This window comes from Marmota monax, unplaced genomic scaffold, assembly GCF_021218885.2.
Source record: "Marmota monax isolate L192 unplaced genomic scaffold, Marmota_monax_Labrador192_F-V1.1 WCK01_AAM20220418_F8-fsc00179, whole genome shotgun sequence".
NCBI lineage: Eukaryota > Metazoa > Chordata > Mammalia > Rodentia > Sciuridae > Marmota > Marmota monax.
The window spans coordinates 2,003,959-2,024,511 of NW_026695200.1; the positions used below are offsets into that span (position 1 = coordinate 2,003,959).

General features: G+C 37.1%; 1 protein-coding gene across 1 annotated transcript in view; it reads right to left on the minus strand.

Annotated features, from left to right (window-relative positions):
* Positions 1-20,553, minus strand: part of Gabrg3 (gamma-aminobutyric acid type A receptor subunit gamma3) — a 609,972-nt gene that overhangs the window by 542,757 nt on the left and 46,662 nt on the right. Inside the window, exon 3 of the mRNA XM_046428836.2 lies at positions 14,850-14,917. Within this exon, the coding sequence (XP_046284792.2) occupies positions 14,850-14,917 (68 nt within the window). The remainder of the gene's footprint in view (positions 1-14,849; positions 14,918-20,553) is intronic.

The following is a 20,553-nucleotide window of genomic DNA, read 5'->3' on the forward strand; positions in this document are numbered from 1 at the left end:
ATGTGAGTATATGTATATACACACACAAATGTATATAAATATATATAAATGTGATAAATATACATAAATGTGTATATATACAAAAATGTGTGTGTGTAAAGGTACACACAGAGGTTCTTAAAATGTATTTATTGACATATTTATTTTTGTTGCAACAGTTGCTGATAGAAGGAACATACTCAGTGGTGGTGGTGGATAGACTTCTGAGAAGAGAAAAGGCATCAATGTGAACCCTGAAGAAAAAATACAGTATGTACAGAAAGAAAACTAGAGAGTTTGCAAGAATTTATTGTTCATTTCAAAATAGCCAAAGGAGGATTCTTAATGTTCCCAACACAAAGATTTAATGAATGTTTGAGGTAATGGATATGCTAATTGCCCTGATCTGATCCTTATATGTTATATATGTATATTAAAACAACACATGGCATCCCCAAAATATACACAAGTATGTGCCAAATTTTCTTAAAAATATATTTTATACTGCCAAAATGGAAAAAGGAAAGAATAAAGAAAGAAAAACTAGAGGATCTTTCCAGGAGGGGATAGGATGAGAAAGGCATGTATGGAAAGGAGTGTCTGGGGAAAAGCTGTGGGATCTGCATGCATAGAACACTGTGTATCTGAGCGCGTGGTGGGGAGGACGCTGAAAGGAGGCTGAGGTGCACTGCAGAAGAGCCCCACTGCAGGCCAAGGAGACTTCACTCCACAGGCACCTGGGAGTCTCCCAGGGCTTTGGAACAAAGGGGCAATGAACTCAGACCAATCTGCTCGATGGAAACAGTACACTCCTATGGAGGTTTTATGAGTGAGAATTATACACAGAACAGCAGATGAGGAAGCTTTAAAGCTAAACACAATGTAAGCCTGACAAGGGAGCAGGAAAAATAAATAAATAAAGATACTGAGCAAGCAACTCTTTGAACAAAATCCCAAGTGTCTACTGTGTCATTAGGAGATACATTTCAAAACCCACAGTGGTTGCCTGAAACTTCAGATAGTACCGAGCCCTATAATTTAATGCCATTTCCATCTTAACTAAACACTTATCTTGTCCTGCCACTGTAACATTTGCAGTTTGAAGTGCAACAGCAAAACTAACATGAATTTATTTTTTTCCGCAGATATAAGATTCATTCTTACCATAGATCTTAGTAACTTCAGTATATGATTTTGCTTTTTTCGTTTTTTTTTTTTTTGTTGTTTTGTTTTTTTTAATTTAGTAGAGAACTTTGGCCTTTTCACTTAAAGGAAGCAATTTACAGCTTCTCTTTGGTACATTTGAACAACCAGCATAATTATTCTTTGTGCTTTGGGTACATTATTAAGTAAAATAAAAATTACTTAAACACAAGCACTGTGACACCAAGAGTCATTCTGACATTTAAGATGGCTACTCAGTGACTAACAGACAGGTAGATATATAGCATGGAAATACTGGACAAAAGGGTGTTTCACATCCAGGGTGGGATGGAGTGGGACTTCATCCCACTGAACAATTGAAATTTAAAACATATGGATTGTTTATTTTTTTAAATTTTCCAATGGATATTTTCAGACCTTTGTTGACTCAAGTAATTGAATATCAGAAAATGGGAGGTACTGCATTGGAAGGGAAGAAGGGCAGCAGGTGGCAGAGGGAATGAAGAGGACCCTCCCTCCCCAAAGCAGGTGGGAGAAGGATGGGCAGTGAAGAGAGGCAAGTCACTGGGAGTCAGAGTGTGAGCCCAATAGCTCCACATGAGCATGAGGAGACTTGAGAGGCAAATGAGGTTGTTACTCTTCACAAGGGCTACATGGGAAGAAGGACATGCCTTACCAGACTACAGGTGGGGTAAAGATGTGTGCCCCATGATGTTTCACATTGAAGAGAGAAAATACGCACGGTTTTCACTCTTTCTCTGGAAAGATATTTTTCCCTCACTCATTCTTTGCCAACAGTTCTGTACCTGAGCTCATACTATATTGACATCACACTGGCACCTCATCCCCCTCCTGTATTTTTAACCCCTTTAAGACAGACTCTCACAGTCCTGAATGGCCACACTGTATTGCTCACACTATGTCCCTCAGGCTGCTGCGAGAGTGGGGGTTTCCTGGAGAAAATGTGGTTCTTGTTTCTAAAAAGCATGAAATTCCATAGTGTGGTTTGTGCAGCTTCTCCTGGCCTGAAGACCATTATGCTGATCCTGACATGAGGACCAGGTGAAAACACTGGTGTCCAGGAGTGGTCAGCACAGGGAAGAGAGTATATAGCACCAGGGATTGGGGGGGGGGGGTAGGCTCACTTGCAATAGGACCAGGAGAGATGATGATCCCTTTGATGCTGGAATCCAGAAGAATGCCTGGACTTGGGAAGTAATAAGACCTTGGCAGAAAATGCCATGACTGAGCGTGAGACCCTGGGCAAAGTGATGTGTTGGTGATACCATGTTAGGTGGCTTCTGCATATTTCAGAAAATTCCTGACTACTCAATGTAAGTTATTTCTGTTATTCTCAATTTGGAATGATATTTATGGTCTTTTCTATAAAAATTATCAAGTTATTAGATGCTCTGATAAGTAAATAGTCCTAAGTCATTGCACCATAACCCAAAAGAAAACCATATTTAACTAACATGCTTTTGAACTGTGGCTTCATTTCCAGAATCCTAAATCATACTAGAAGTTTAAACTGACTGACCCACATATGCACACACTCCTTGCTTTCTTCCATTTTACACATGTTGCTGGATCTCTCCTTCCAACTTGTGCAATGAGGCAGGCACACGCACACTGGTATACCCCTACCTAGTTTAAAAAGTGTCTTACACATGACCCACATGGTACAGGCAGCAGGTGTTATGAAAGACACAAAGATGCAATGACAGTCTTTGACTCTGGTCTCTGAAAGCTAAATTCAAAGGATAAAGATGTGTACTTCCAGATGACCTATGTCTTTAGTGCTCTGTGCCTCACATTGTTCAAATGCCAGGTTGTATTAGTGGAAAAAGATGATCATGGTCCTGTCTTCCAGAATTTACACCCCTAAATACCACCCACATCCCAAGTCTGTTATGCTGCTTCTTTTCCCAAACTGCTTCCTTCCTCCCTCTATAGATCCATGTTTCCCCACCCATCAACTAGAAGTCAGCCCTGATTCATACATCCCTATTAGATTGGGAACAAAGAGAAAAACAAATTCATTCTCTGGAGGATCTCCAATTCTCATAGAAGAAACGGATCTGAAAACGAATGTAGTTATCAGTCATGCGGGGCATCCTGGTTGCTCTGATGCTGTGATTTAGGGGTGGTGTGGTGCTTATTTTGACATGGGGGATTCAAGACCCATGAAAATTTCACTATAAATATGAAGAGGGGTGCCGTAACCAGCAGGGTTGACGACAGCAACCCGTGCAAGGCACAACCTCTGTGCAAGGCACAGCTGCGCTCTTTTTTCCATAAGTCGCTCTCAGCTCACATCTTGTGATTAACCCCAACACACCCCCGCCCCTTCAGAGGACATGAACAACTTTGCTTCTCAGAATGGAAATTCCAGGAATTATTTTTCATATCCCTGGACCAGCTATGGGTAAATTTAGGCCCTGGATTCAAGTCCTATTTCTGCTTACCCTCTGTAGGCAAGTCTCGGGTTCTTGATTTTTAAGTTTGATGGAAATCCCCAACTCAGTACAGCTTGCTTGGGTATGAATATTGTTATCGCCCCCCACCCTCATTCATACGTTAGAACCTGGTATTCAATGGGATTGTATTAAAAGAGCATTTGGGGAAGTGGTTAAGTTATGCAGGTTCCATCCTCATAAGTGGGATTGGTGGCCTTATTAGAGAGGTTAAAAGGTATTGCCTTGTCTCTTTTGCCATACAATGACACATAGAAGGCACTTTGTTGGAAGCATAGTGCTGGAGAATTGATCTTGGACTTCCCAGTCTTCAGAACTGTGAGAAATACATTTCTGCTGTTTATAAATTCCCCAGTCTAAGATTGGTTGTTATGGCAGCCTGGACAGACTGAGACAGGGCTACTCCGATGACAGTGACAAAGAGTAGGATCAGAACCTGGCTGGAAGAGCTCACAATATTGCTAAAGAGTGATACAAATAGGGATGCCATGGGCTGCTCTGTGGCACCTATCACAGAGCACACCAATAAGGACGCCAAGGCCTGCTCTATTGCACCTGTCATCAGATCTGTCTAGAACTCTGAATTCTAAAAAGGGAGCAAGGATAGGCAGTGAACTCCAGCCTCCTAGGCCAGTAGCCAGCCAGTACCTTGTAGGATATAGCAATCTCTCATAAATGAAGAGAACCTGCGCCTGGCATTAGGGCCAGGGTTGCCATAATGAAGTACTACAAAGTGGGTGGCTCAGGAACTCACTGTTCTGGAGCCTGGAAGTCCAGGATCCAGTCAGCAGGGTAGCTTCCCTCCGAGGGCCATGAAAAAACATTTGGCCCATGCCTGTCCTTTAGGTGCTGGAGGTTGCTGGCCGTCTTTGACATTCTGTATCTTATAAATGCCTCATCTCAACACCTTCCATCATGTTCACACTGTTCTCCTTATGGTGTGTGTGTGTGTCCCCAAATTCTCTCCTTTTGTAAGTTATTTTGGAATAGAGCCCACCTTATTCCAGCGTGACCTCATCTTACCTAATTATAACTATAACAACCCTATTTCTAAATGAAGTAGCATTCTAAGATATTGAGGGATACAACTTCAACATACAAATTGAGGGTGGGGGAGACATAATTCAACCCACAAAAGGTTCCATGGATGTGATTTACAGATGTAGATGTAGTCTTTCCTTCAAAGACCAGGGGCAAGTCTGGTCTTTCAACTGTTTGCATAGTCAGGGTAAAGCATTATTTTTAAAGGTAAACCATGCTGCGTAACTACTGTTTAAGCACCTTTCATGCATTTCCTCCTGAACCAAGAGTAAAATGTAAACAACTCACCATGGTGAGTCTACAAAGCCCTCCTGTGATCTGGCACCTATAAATTCTTATATCTAAGCTCTCTCCTTCTTCTTCCCAATTCCTATGTAGGAAACCTTCATGGTGTAGTCATACCTACATGTTTAATTTATATAGGTCATACCTATCTACTTGGAAATGTTCACGGTTTGAAATAACATTGTGCTTGCTTGGTGTTCCAATGTCTTAAATTATAGGGGTTAAACTTCATAAAATGTTTTGTCTTCATTTGTTCCATTCACTATTTTGTTCCCCTTATCTTATTTAGTATCTGCTCCACTGCAGATACCTAGTAATATTTATTGAATTAATAAACACTCTTAGGATGTGAACCACCTTTGACTTCTCCCAATCCTTATTGCCTACATGTATTTGATCATATCTTAGGAATTACATTTCTCCTCTCCACACCCTCCTCTATAGTACACTGACACTACTCAGATTCAGAACTCACCACTTCTCACACTGAAAATTCATAAAAATTCCTACCATGTTTCCCTAACTCGGTCTTCCTGGTCTCTACTGTCATCATCTACAATGCTAGAGATATTTTTCTAAAAGATCCATGTGACCAATCACCCTTAGGATCTTGTCTCCTGAACCAAATCCTCAGCACAGAACAGCTGTCCACCTATACTCCAAACTCACTGCTAGTATGCACTCTGATCATAGCAAATTGCTACCCTATCTGGATTGTGCAAGGGCTTGCAGGAACTTCCTCAGGGTGAAATGGAAGCAATTCTACAGATGTTTTCACAAGAAATCCAATGCAACAGCCATACCTTTCAAGAAAATGGGTTTTTTTAATGCAACATAAGGATGTTCTTTTCAGAGACACACAATGTAGTGTGCAGAATGAGAAATATCAATTGTCAAGTATACAATTGAAGTGGAAAAATTTAAGATGAAAAGTAAAATAAGAAGCTATTCCTTCATTTGAAAGAGTTTGTGCATGAGATGACTAGTAACAAAGGCCAGCTGTTTTATTATTGCAGATAGCTCAGTGTTCTTAAATTGCTGAAAAGTTCACATCCATTTGTGTAGTGGACATGAGTGCATATTACAAAGTAGTATCTCTAATGGCATTTTCTATAAAATAGTGAGAAATTCCAAGACACCAAGAAGAGGAGACGTGATATAAGTTTAAAATTCATCAGTTTCTACAGTTAAGACATACCCTTTAGAAGAGTTCTTACTGATTCCACTGTTCTTTTAGGGATAGAAAAGATAATTTGGTGGTTTGAGCTTTGTAAGCCTTAACTCCATCAACCTTAAACTTGGGTGATTATAGCAATGGCCTCTTAAGTTTAATGTTAGGATTAAATTCTGGAAACACTGTGCAATAGTTTGGATTTTGAATATCCCACAAAGGCCATGTGTTAAAGGCTTGGTCCCCAGGTTATGGTGCTACTGGGAAGTGGTGGGACCTTTAAGAGGTAAGGCTTATTGAAAAGAAGTTAGGTCACAGGGGTATATCTTTGAAGGAAATATTGGGATCCTAGCCCCTTTCTCTCTTTGCTTCACAGCTTCCATGAGGTGAACAGACTTCTCCACCATGCACCATGATATACTGTGCTTCCATAGGACCAAAGCAATGGGATCAAGTTCTGAACACTGTGAAGCCATGAGCCAAAATAAACCTTTCCTCTTTTTAAGTTGATCTATCACAGGTATTTTGTCTCAGAATGGAAAGATAACACACAGTGGAAGCAGTGAATAAGTTGAGCTAACATTATTAAAGCAAGAAATATGCATCTTTTAACTGAAGAAATGGTACCCTAGAGACATGGCATTGGGTATAGGTTTGCAGAGCATGTGTGCATTCATATATATAGACACCCAATGGGGCATGCATGTGAGAGGCAGAGGGTGAAAATGATGCTTTATTGATTCATTCATTTGACAAACATTTATCAGGCCTCTGACTGAATCCTAGGAATAGACATGTGACTAAAGAGACACTCGGGCTTTCAGCCAAGGCTCATGGTCAAATGAGCACCTGCTATAGACAGAGATTCACTGGATCTTAGGTTAAAAGGGCCTTTCAAGGGAAGATTTTCCTTGGAGTTTTTTTTTTTTTTCTTTAGTACCAGAGATCATTCCCACATGATTTGTGTGGCTTCTCCAGAATATTCTATTGATCAATGGAGCAACAAGCAATTTTTAAATACTATTATTTCTATTGTTATTAGCATGGAAAGAGCTTTCTTTTATTGATAAATCACATCTTGAATATACAAGTTTAGTGTGAAAAAGTATTATTTTTAATTTCTTAAAATAATATTAAAACTACATATGAGACCATCCTCTTGAACAACTGATAATGGGCCAAGGCTATGTTCCTCTAAAGCCAATATTTCTAGAAGAAATGCATAATCAATTTCTATTAGTTTATTTTAATCAATGCATCAATATTCTCAGGGAAAAACTAAAAACACTGGTCCCTAGACCACTCTTCTTAAATAACCTGAGGGCGGTTTGGGAGGTTCACCATGCAAGAAAAAAACAATTTTTCAGTAAGGTTCCTTTGGGCTTTACTCTTGCCCCAAATTACTCCTTGCTAACTATTCCAAATTAAACCTTATTCCATATAAACTTAAAATTTTGAACAGTTTATTGAAGAAGCTGTCCTTTCTCCAATGTATGTTTTTTTGTGCCTTGGTTGAGAATTAGTTGGATGTAGACACAAAGGTTTATTTTCCAGGATCTCTCTTCTGTTCCATTGTTAAGTGAAATAAGCCAGGCACAGAAAGACAAGTACCACATGATCTCTTAGGTGAGATTTTAAAAAGGCCATGTTCCATGGCCTGTTTTTATGCCAGTGCCATGCTATTTTGGTTACTATGGCTCTGCATTATGTCTTTAAATCAGGGGTTGTGATGCCTCCAGTTCTGTTCTTTTTGTTCAGATTGCTGTGGATATTTGGGGTCCTTTGGGCTTCCACATGAACTTTAGGATTATTTCTTCTAGTTCAATGAAGAATACAGAGCAGTGATTAATAGAGGTTGGGAGGAGTTGTAGGGGGTGGATAAAGGGAGGATGGATTTGATCAGTTATCACTCTGTATATGCATTTAAATATCACTGAACCCTACTGATATGTACAATTAATATGTTAATAAAAATAAGATGTTTTAAACATTTTTTTTCAAAGGTTCAAAGTTTTGATGGCATGTCTTATATTAGACCAACACTCCCACTAAGAAAAAATATAAAACCTAGACAAAGTACAAGTTAAAAAAAATCTTTTTAAAGAAGCCAAAAACAGAGCAGGTAGGCTCCCAGGGTGGTGGGGGGGGGGTGTAAACCCCATATCGCAATGCTGTTTCTCCCAGGAACTTGTCTCTTGTTGGCCTGGTGCAAAATGTGAAGGAGCTGGGCAGAAAGCAGCTGCTAAGATGAAAAATCCAGTTGAGCTTGAGGCAAAAACTACAGTTCAGTCAAAACAGGAGAGGCTGTGGTTTCAAAGAACACAATAATAGAAAAGTGAGCCAAGATTAATGGTTTCCCCCTTGATCCATTTTCTGTCCACGTTGTACAGAGTAAAGGGTTGAAAGCAATTATAAAAATGACTAAAAAGAGGAGCCAAATTTTAGACATTTTATGGAGCTTTAATTGGGAATCTCTGGGGAACCAGATTGGGAAGACCAGAGCCCAGCTGAGCTTCAACAATGCAGATCAGCTGCACAGTTGAAGACCTTCAGAGAGGTGGGCAAACATCACATAAAACCTCTACAAATTTTTGTGCACAATCAAAATTGCTAGGCATGTCAAGAAATGGAACCAAGCAAGAAAACAGACTATAGAAATGGAATCAGAGCCCAGATACTGTAGTTATCAACTGTGAATTTAATGGTTAATGTGTTCAAGAACACAGTTTACAGAGTGGAGAATATAATCAGAGAAAAGACATCTATTAGAATCAAATAAAATTTGAGAGCTGAAAAACACAGTCACTGAAATTAAGAACACAACTGATAGCTTTGACAAATCACTGGACTCAGATGAAGAATGACTTAGGATGCTGAAAGAAAGGCCACAAGGTTTCCCACTAGTGAAGCAAGGAAGGCAAAAGGAAAGAAAGGATAGTATAAGCAGTGGGACAAAGGGGACATGGGAGAAATGTGTAACCTTCAAGTTCCTGGAATTTCAGAACTTGAGAAAAAGAAAATGGTGTTGAATCAATACTTTAAGAAACACTAGTTACTTCTTTGTGGTAAGAACATTAAAAATCGTCTTGTGTAGCTCTTCGAAGCTTCCAATGCATTAATGCTAAATTTATTCATTCTAAGGTACAAACAGAACCCAGTGTTTATCCCTTTTATTTAACTGTAATATTGTACCCATTGACAACTTCTCACCTTCCTGCTACTTGTCTCCCCTACCCAGGTGCTGATAATCACCATTCTACTGTTCTTTGAGATCAACTTTTTAAAATCTCACCTAAGAGATCATGTGGTACTTGTCTTTCTGTGCCTGGCTTATTTCACTTAACATAATGTCCACCAGTTTCATTCATGTCATTGCAAGTAACTGAATTTCATCCATTTTATGGCTGAAAAAATAGTCACTCATATGTCGAAAGACACTTAAGTTGATTCCATATCTTGGCTATATTACAAGTGTTCTCACTACAAAGAAATGGTAAATATTGAAGGTCAGCATATAGCTACCCACCCTTGTTTGATTTTTACACAATGTACACGTGAATCTAAACTTGGTTAAAATACACCATAACCATGTACAATTATTATATGTCAATCAAAAATAAAAAAAGAAATAATGAGCAACAGTTTTGATGGAAGGTATCAAACCACAGATGCAAAAATTGCTACGACCCTTTTATGGAATAAATATGAAAAAAATCCTAAACAAAGTTGGCAGCATATTACAGTAGCCAGCACTTCTTTTGGACTTTCCTGAAACTAAATGCCTTCAAGAAAGTTCTACTAAGCAATAAATCATCCTCCAACAAGATCAACTTTTCTGAAATGGAGTTTATCTTCTACAGATCTTAATAAGGGCATAGCTGCCTGGTATCATTTCTTAAAGTTTCAAATAAAAGGGGAACAGAGCAGCATGATGTTGGAGGTCCTCACATTTTCCCCCATGACTCTTGTTGCTACATAATATCCCGTGAGTTTTATTTATCATATAATGAAATTCTGGTGAAGTTTAACTTGTTCCCATGACTTACACATCCACCCCCCATTAATTTATGGGTAACTCACATTATAGTTACATCATGCTGACTCACTACCTGTCTTGGACTACCTCAGTCTGGAGAAGCCACATATGGTATAATTCCAAATATGTGATATTCTGGAAAAAGTGAAACTATGAAGAATGTAAAAAGATTGGATCTCACCAAAGGTCATGGGGAAAGAGGGGTGAATTGGGAGAGCACAGATGATTTGGGGGGGACTATGAAAGTTTTGGGTATAATACTATAATGGTGAACACATATCAGGATCCTTCTGTCCAAATCCACAGGGTATACAGCATTGAGAGTGAACCCTAATGTAAAGGGTGCACACTGAGGATTCTCTGTACAGTCTATGCAAATTTTCTGCAATCCTAAAGCTTCACTAAAAAAATAAAATCTACTAATTAAAGCTTTTTTAAAGGAAAAGCAATCCTAACACTAGATTCATGCTGAGTCCTTTTCATCTCAAAGGTCTTGGTTAAAGCAGCAGCTATACTGGTGCATACATAGAGTTGCATTATCACCAGCCTAACCAGAGAACAAGCCTGGGTTACCACCAAGTGGGTCATAATGAAATCCTTGTTCTGGAATTTCAATGAGCTTCAGTTAACTCAACACAAATAAGAATAGATTCCCCACTATGATCTATAGAAGACTAACTTAGATGAGACCAACAGCATAGAGCAGGTATGAGAGCACCAGTTTTCTTCTTTCTTTTCCTAAAAGGCTACTTTAAGTGGATATTCTCAAAAATAAACCCACAAGCTCCCCTGCATGCCGCTTTAAAAAAAGAAAAACTGCATGGTCCTGAAACAGTTCGTGCACAATTCTGATGAGAAACTGTACACATTTAGAAATGTTGTCATGACAAAAACAGAAGCTGCTACGAAAGCACTGTGCAAAACAATATTCTCCTGGTCCCATCTGAACGAATTCTAATCTCCTTGATAACCAGCAACAATGCTGATAACTGCAGAATAAACAAGACAATCAGAGTCTACCTATTCAACAATATTGAAATGAACCTTCATTTTCATTTAGCAGGAGGAAGGTCTGAAATTAAATCTTCAATCTTAATAATGTCAACAAAAAGCCAAATAGGGAAAAGGCAAAGAGGAAGAAATAGTCCTTGTCTTCCCTAAGTTACTGATTGCTAAGTGGCTGTTTGAGGGGAAAAAATCATCATGCTATCAGGCTTTCGCTTTATGGTAATATGCCAATACAAATTTACATCCTGAAACCCTGCACACATCTCTAAATGGTGCTTTTTCCTGTAAATATTCTTTGATTGTTTTAAGTCTCTCACATTTTTCTGATTATTTTTTTTTCAATTGATGATTTTGTCCTCAATACCCATTTACATAGTCAGTTCTCTACTTTTAAATTTTTATTGTTGGAAGGCCCAAATTTTGCTTTTAAGCATTTTATATTCTTTTACAATAGTATAATGTGGCTTCACAGATACAATGGGTTTATGTGATGTGTTCCCCAAGGAAAGAAGCAGTTCTGTAACATTTTGACTTCCCAGCAAAGTGTTCCAAATGCAAAGGTAAGAAATTCTCATCCTTCAAGAGGCAGTATGGAGGCCCTCGCCTCAAAAGGCCTTGAACACCTCCCGAAGGTCAGCAAGATATTTCCTCCTCTGGGGAGCTCAGCATTGAGCTTTATACCTGGCACCTAATGCATTTGTGCACTTGCTTGCCCCAGGGTAGAAATTCCTTCATCATATTTTACCTGCATCCAACACAGTGCCCTAACACAGTAGCAACTGTTTAGTGAATGAACAAAGAGAGATACATAGAGATTCACCCACAGAGAACATAGAAATTATATGTAGTAACGTGTGTGCGTGTGTTTTAAACAAACCCTTGCCTACCCCATGCTTTGCTGAGCTGAGGTATGTCAGTAGTATATTACCTCTTCCTCATGAAATTAGATGCAGGTTGGAAGGACAGCAGAATAAAATAGACATTATTATTGCTGTGGGTATATACGTGACTGCATGACCAATGTAATTCTGCAACCTGTACACTCAGAAAAATGAGAAAGTATATCCCATCTGATTCAAATGTATGATATGTCAAGATCATTGTACTGTCATGTGTAACTAATTAAAACAAATTAAAAAAAAAGAAATTAGATGCAGAAATGGCCTAGATTACCTCAGCTCTGCCAAGAATGTACCGTAAACATGCCACTATTTCCAAAGTAAAACATTTGCTATTGATCAGCTTCTCTACTGTTGCCTGGAGAGCTGCTTTGGTTTCACGAAATAAAAGCAGCAACATTCATTGGTCCATCCTTTCACTACAGTAGAGTCACATTCTTGAAAGAAAAACATGGACTAAATGAAATTTCAAGACATTCAGGGCATATTTATTCTTGTTGTTGTTGTTTAAATAAGGGGGTTAACTGAAAAAAAAGCTTTATGTTCCTATCCCTGTTCCCAAAAAACCCTAACATTAGTAACTTGCTATATCTGTATCAGGATGTATATGTTGCTTAAGCCCAAGGATTTTTTTTTTTTTTTTTGAGAAGGAGGCCTTAAAATGCCTCAGGCCATTTTGATTAGGAGGTTCCTTGTCTTTATATGAAAGGGCCAGAGTTTAAGATTTTAAATCCTTAATGTCAAGTGTGTGTCCTTACGTGGTTGTTTTTTTTTTTTTTTTCTTTAAAAGGGCGAAAGGAGGTTTGACCAGAGATTTTGCAGGATTGAATTAAAAGCTAATCTCATGAAGTATGATCTGCACATATCTAAGGTAGAAGTGGGTTTTGCACTTTTCCAAACACTGTGATCTGTTTTGGACAAACCTTTGGGCAAAGTCAAATCTTTGCCATGGCTTCAAGGCCTCAGCCTGAGAAGAAAGGGTGATACCCCATGCACCCACCCCCTGGGCATTCCTTGGGACATAAATCTCTCCCCAGTCCTGTCACACACTGTTACACTGTTTTGTAACTAGAGACCTTTCCATACTGTCCTACCCAGCAAACTTTGCCCTGTCAGTCAAGTTTCAGATTGAGATGACCTCAATGAAGAAGTGTGTTCTGTTCTTCCAATTTTCCTGTGGAAGGTGCCTAACTTTAGCAGAGTTCTTATCATATGAGGGTGATATCACACACTTTGCATCCTCTTCTGACACCGTGATTTCCCAATGATTTCAACAACAAAGCTTAATACTGAGCACAGAGTAGATTTCAAAGCTATAAGAAATCCCTACATATACAAATGTGAGAACACTTTGTTAAAATAATTAGGTAACTATACATCTACAGAGGTACCTTTGTTTTCAGTGTTAGGCACAAATTACTGTTACATATAAAGCTGCTAAATAAAATGCTGTGTAACAAACATAAGCAAATAAAACTCCAGAATAATAAATAAATACATTAAGAAATGATTACTCTCACGCAGTCGACTAAGTAATTACTTATCAGGAAAGGGACTATGAGATTTGTAGCTTGATTTTATTACAAAAGCCATCTGTAGTCCATGGGCTGTATAAAGTAATTCTCTTTTATTCATTTTACCTTTATGTTCCAGTTTATTAATAGAGGTTATGGAGATTTTTTATTAATTGGGTGATTGAACCCAGAGCTTCAAACATGCAAATACATGCTATACCACTGAACTACACACACCCAGCCCCAAGAATGGTTTTTTGAAGGATTTACCCATATGTATAATTTTACCCCTCAATGGAACCTTCATATCACCAAAAATAAGAACACTTTTAAAATCTGGCAGTGCAATCTTGCTACTAATTGTGGAGGGTTTATTTCCATCCACAGAATACTGCAATGAAAAGAAGATATGTGACTTAGCATTTTGGTTATTCCCTACTTTCAGTCTCACACGTCCCCCTTTCAGGACAAAATGTGTAGGAATGAGCACAGGAAAGGCTCCCAGCATGAGGCCATCTATGACATGGCTTGGGGCTACAAATGCAAGCCTGCTCCAGGAAACCTTCATATTCCCACAGGTGGAACACACGGTATGCAGCCTGAAAGAGGAGGCTTGTATCTTATTTTCCAGCATATCAGCACTCGCTGAGCAGCTAAGCACCTTTTCATGGGGAAAGACTTCTTTCACAGTAAATAATCCTTAGCTCAATTTGCTTATAAGTCTGTAGAAACACCCTTCTCAAGGAAAGCATATACTTGATCCCATACTTTCTCCTGAAATAAATAAACAATGACAGCTGATGGACCCTCAGACATTTCCCTGAAGACAAGAGTATAAGCTGGGTAATCACCAAAACCTTCCTGAGAAACACTTAAAGGCAGATCTCTTGGATTTTGTTAAAACAAGAAACCAAAAGTAACAAGCTGACATTTATATTCACTCCTAATATTAAATAGCTCAATTAAATCAGTGATCACACAATTGCAAGTAATCCCATCTGAAAATCTATGTGCTGTAAATACCTGAACAGAGAAGAGAGCAGTAGGAACATTTCTTAATCATCAGAGCAATGTCTCACTGCTTACATCATACATTCTACCTCTTGATTTTTTTTAATCATCTTCAATATTTAAACTACCAACAAATGCTATAGATTTAAGAAGTGAATTTTGAGTTTTAAATCTACATGGTAAATCTCAAGCAGAAATCCACAATGATAATGTAAACCAAAAAGGGTGCTATAGCCATCAGATCAGAAAATAAAATCTTCTTACCATGTTTATTGATGACACAGGACCAATGCTGTTAACATAAATGTCAACATCAATTACAGTCGGTTTTACTGTGGAGAAAAACACACATATGTTAATACTTTATGGTAGAAAGAAGAAGAGAGCACAATTCAATGCCCCAATGACTCATTCACTCACATCTCAAGGCTTGTTGGAAACATATGGGTGAATTTTTCTTTGGGATCTGTCTTGCATTTGCAATGCAAACCCTGCCTGTCTTACTTTTTAAAATTTTCAAGGAGAAAATCCTACTTGTTTTTATTAAGTTCTAGGAAAATAAGACTTTACCCAAAGCAAGTTGCTAGTGATGAATGACTACAGATATTCTATAGCAGTAGTTAATTTTATACCAAATATATGAGACAAAATACAAGACATTATATAAGTAATTTAATGTTAAAGCTTTGCTATAATACTAAATACACAAGATAAGCACTATCAGGAATGTACCAGTATTCAGGTTAGTTATCTATCACATGGCTGTCTAGCAAATTCCAAAGCAAAGTAACTCAAGACAAAGTTCTAGTAAGTTCATTGCCAAAGAAAAATAAAAAACATTGTTTATTGATATTATTATGTCTTAGAGTTAAATTCTATAACTTAAAAATGAAGAAAATGTCAGTAAGTCAAAGAATTTCTCTTCCAAATCGTCTGTGCATTAACTTATGAGCACATAAATGTTATATGATCAGAAGATGTGATAGCTAATGTCCCACATCAGGGATAAATCAGTTTGTTTGTCTAACGAAAAAACAAAACAACAATAACAAAAATAGTTTCTCCTTTCATGTCAGAAATCAAAGTGAGTGAGTCCAGTAATGAGACTGCCAAATCAGCAGACTTCTAAATCAGGGAGCTGAAATCCTCTGAAAGGTAGGACATTCCCTTTTTCACCATTTAGTGACTGGCAAAGGAAAGGACAGAGGCAATTTCAGAATATTTCTGTCCAGAAGGAATATGAACAAGACTTAGGAAAATTTCTACATCGAGTTTCTATGGAAACAAGAGTAGTTGTATCTGCAATTATTTCAATGAGCCTTCTTCAATTTTGCTAAATATCTGATCATTCACAAATCGACTCTGCACTCCACTTTTCAGACTATGAGTAGCACCTCTGAGCTCTCTATCTCTTGTAAAATTGTGTATCCAGTATAACTTCGGCAATAATTTTCATATTACACAAAATGGAACAATGATTCTGAATTTGAACCAACTCCTCAAACATCTGTCAGCACAATGAAGTCATATTAGCTCCAAAAAGCTACTAGCATTTTTGGAAAGAACAACCCAACAAATGCTATGCACTACGTTGCTAGTGCCTGAATTTCATCAAAGCAGTATTCTACATTTTAGATTAAGCTTTACTAACAACTATGAGAATTAAGTATCATCTTTTTTCAACCTCACTAGATTCGATAAGTGTTCTGTCTACAAACATTGCATAAACTTTATACCATACAGAAGGCTGTGAAGTCAGTCACTTGGGTACTTAACTTTTTCAAGAGACATTTCTGGCAATTCTGCAATATTTACTAGTCTTTAGGTTTTCAGAGCTTTTTAATCTCATCACATTAATAGGACCTATAGATATAAAGCCTTAACAACTTAAAGTAGGAAACAACAAATATATTAAGTACAATAAAGGTTTTAAGAGATAGAAATGTGGAGTAAACACACATGCACAAAACCTGAGGGAAGTTAATTGTTTTGGTACATTATCTCTTAAGCAGAATCATGCTAGCATGAATGAACCATTTACGAAAGTTGCTCTAACAACAGTACTCAGGAAAGAGACTGGTGGTTTAGGCTCTATCTCAAAGACTCAAAATTCACCTCGGACAAATTACCTTTGACAAGGGTGCATGGTCATCCAATGGGGAAATTAATCTTTTCAGCAAATGAGGTTGGGAAAACTAGATATCCATAAGCTAAAGAATAAAGTTGCATCCTTACCTTATGCCACATACAAAAATAAACTCAAAATGGATTTAAGACCCAGATGTAGACCCAAAACTACAAAAGTGTCAGAAGAAAACACAGGGGAAAAACTTTGTGACATTAGCCTTGGCAATAATTTCTTGCATTTAATACCAGCTCTAGCAACAAAAGAAAAAAATTGGATGAATTTGACTCCATCAAAATTAAATCTTTTGTGCATAAAAGGCACAGCAGAGTAAAAAGGCCACCCAGAGAATGTTTAAAATATTTGCAAATCATATATTTGACAAGGGTTGCAATTCAGTTCAGAAAGAACTTCTACAATTCAATATTAAATGTGCAAGGAATTTAAATAGACATCTCCAACAAGGAGATAAATAAATAACCAATAATCACATAAAAGAATGATGAACAACTTTAGTCACTAAAGAATATAAACAGAAAACAGGAGATACCATTTTTATGCTTTATGAAGGTTACTATTAAAAATAAAACAAAAATCAGAAAATAACATGTGTTGGCAAGGATGTAGAGAAAATTGGAATTCTTGTGCACTGGTACTAAAAAGCAAGATAACACAGTCATGGTGGAAAACAATATTGTGGTTCCTCAAAATTAAACAGAATTACCACGTGACCTTGTAATCACACTTCTGGGTATTTATATAAAGGAATTAAAAGCAGGGATTCAAAACAGACATTGGTACACCTATGCTAACATCAGTATGATTCACAGTAGCCAAAGGTTAAAAGCAATTCAAGTGTCCATCAACAGATGAATAGATAAACAAAATGTGGAATACAATAGAATGTTGTTTAATCTTTAAAAGGAATTAAATGTTGGCACATGCTACGACAGGGATAAGCATTGTGGACTTGATTTTGAGTAAATAATGCTAATTACAAAAGGACAAATACTGCCTGAGTCCATTTATATGAGTTATCTGGAGTAGTCAAATTCACAGAGACAGAAAGTAGAATGGTAGTTGGCAGAGACAGTAGAGAGGGGGATGGATACAGATTTTAAGATGGGTACAGAGTTTTAATTTTTCAAGATAAAAAGAGCTCTGGATGTGGATGGTGGTGATGGCTGCACAACACTGTGAGTGTGGTTAACATCACTGAACTGTGCACTTGAATATGGTTAAAATGTGGCTCAATTGTAGAGTATTTGCCTTGCATTCAAATACTGCCCTGAGTTCAAGCCCCGGTAACACACACACACACACAAACACACACATACACACACACAAATGGAAAAGAAGGTAAATTTTATGTTTTGTTTATTTTACCACAACAACAATTTTCAAATGCTAAATCCTAGAGTAGGAAGAAGGATAAAGAATTGCACAGAGGTAGAAAATCTAAGCATGGCAATGAGAAAGAGCAATTCTCCCAGAGGAAAGAAAGAGTGGACTATCTTCAGTGTTCTGACTTTTGTGGGGCTGTCCAAGGGATTGGTTTCTGTGTTGTTTGAGTATACATGCTAAAAGAAACAAGCTAACAGGTTGGTGAACTCTGAGAACAAAGTCAAGGATGGCTTGGTTTCAACACCAGAGTCTGTAGAACTATTGACAGATATTAAGGAGAGCTCCAGTACATCAGTTTGTTATAACACCAAAGAAGCTGCAGTACTGCAGAGATATATTAGCAAAAGCTTCTGAGTAGGAATCAAAACACTTCTTCAATTACTTTAAATGAGAAAGTTCAGAGAGGACACATCTAAAACAAAGGCTTGAGAGGTCTCCAGAACCTCTGGCCACTCTCATTGATGAAAGTCCTTTCTGTACAAAACTAGACCACAAAAAAAAACTAAGAAAGGTGGCTGATTTTTCAAATACCAAAGTCCCACAAAAGATAACAAGGCAAATACAAATAAAGGAAAATATGATACAGTCAAAAGGATAAATTAAATCTCCAAATCTGACCCTAAAAGGGATCTATGAATTACCAGACAAAAAATCAAAAATACTGTCACAAGGATGACCAATTATATTTTGAAAAGCACAAAACTAAATGAAATCAGTGAAATAATGCATGAACAAAATTAAAATATCATTAAAAAGCTGAGAAGAGTGAGCAAACAACAACTACAGCTATAGAATACAAAATTAATTAACTGAAAAATTCATTAGAGGGATTCAACAGCAGACAACCAAGCAGAAGAAATCAGCAACTTCAAAAATAGTACTTTGAAATTATCAAGAAAGAAGAATAAAAATAAAAAGATAATAAAGAAAAAGGGCCAGAGGCAGAATCACACACCTGTAATCACAGCAGTCGGCAGCCTGAGGCAGGAGGATAACGAGCTCAAAGCTAGCCTCAGCAATGGCAAGGCACTAAGCAACTCACTGAGATTCTGTTTCTAAACAAAATACAAAATAGGGCTAAGGATGTGGCTCAGAGGTTAGTGCTCCTGAGTTCAATCCCTGGTAACCCCCCTCCAAAAAAAAATAGAAAGAAAAGAAAAAAAAGATAAAAAGATAAATGAACAGAGCCTACAGACTTATGTACACCACTTTGGGAGTTCCAGAAGAGGAAGAAAAATAAAACAGGTACATAGAGAACTCTTTAAAGAAAATATGTGTAAAAACTTTTGAAGTCTGAGGACAAAAACTGACATATCAATCAAGGAGATAGAAGAACTTTCAATAAAAATCAATCTAAAGAGACCTACATAGAAATACACAATAAGCAAACTGTCAAAAGCCATAGACAAACAGAATCTTGAATAAAGAGACTTGCCATGTACAAGGATTAATTGTCATTAGACTTCTAAGTAGTCAAAAGAACAAATTAAATCTCGAAATCTGACCCTAAAGGGGATCTATGAATTACCAGACAAAAAAATCAAAAATACTATCACAAGGATGACCAATTATATTTTTAAGAGCACACAACTAAATGAAATCAGGAAAATGATGCATGAACAAAATAAAAATTACAAATGGAACATTCTCCAACTTTGCAGGCTAGAAGAAAGAAAAAAAATAATGTCAATCAAGAATACTATATTCAATAAAAATTGTCCTTCAGAAATTAGGGGAAAAGTAAAATATTCCAAGATAAACAAATGCTAATGAAGTTATCACCACTAGATGTGCCTATAAATAATGCTGAAGGGAATCCTTCAAGTCAAAGCCAAAGGATGAAAAAAGCAATATGAAAATTAAGACTTGCTTGTAAAGGTTAATATAGAAAAAATACAGAATCCTGTAATTTTGTAACATATGTGCACAAATCACCTTTAAATCTAGTATAGAATTTAAATACAAAAGCATAAAAATAATAACAAACAGATATTAGTTAACATAATGTACAAAGAGATAATTGTATCATCAATACTATAATGTGTAGGGAATAATTTTAAAGGAGTAGAGTTTTTATATGAAATTGAAGTTGTTATCAGTTTAAAATATATTATTATAATTTTAAGATATTTTATTTAAGTACAATGATAACCACAAAGAAATAAAAATGAGAAGAGAATCACAATATATTACTCAAAAAATCAGTGAAATAAAACAATAGGGCAGCAAGAAAGGAAAGGAGAAAAAGCTATAAACATGTAAAGAGAGGAGTAAACAAAATAACAATAGAAATTCCTCCCTTGTTAGAAGTTACTTTAAATTGAACTGGATTAAAACCCTAATGTAAAGTCATAGATTGGCTGAATGCAGGAAAATGAAAAATCCAACTAATTATGATCTACAGTAGACTCACACCTTAGATACACACATAAGGTCATT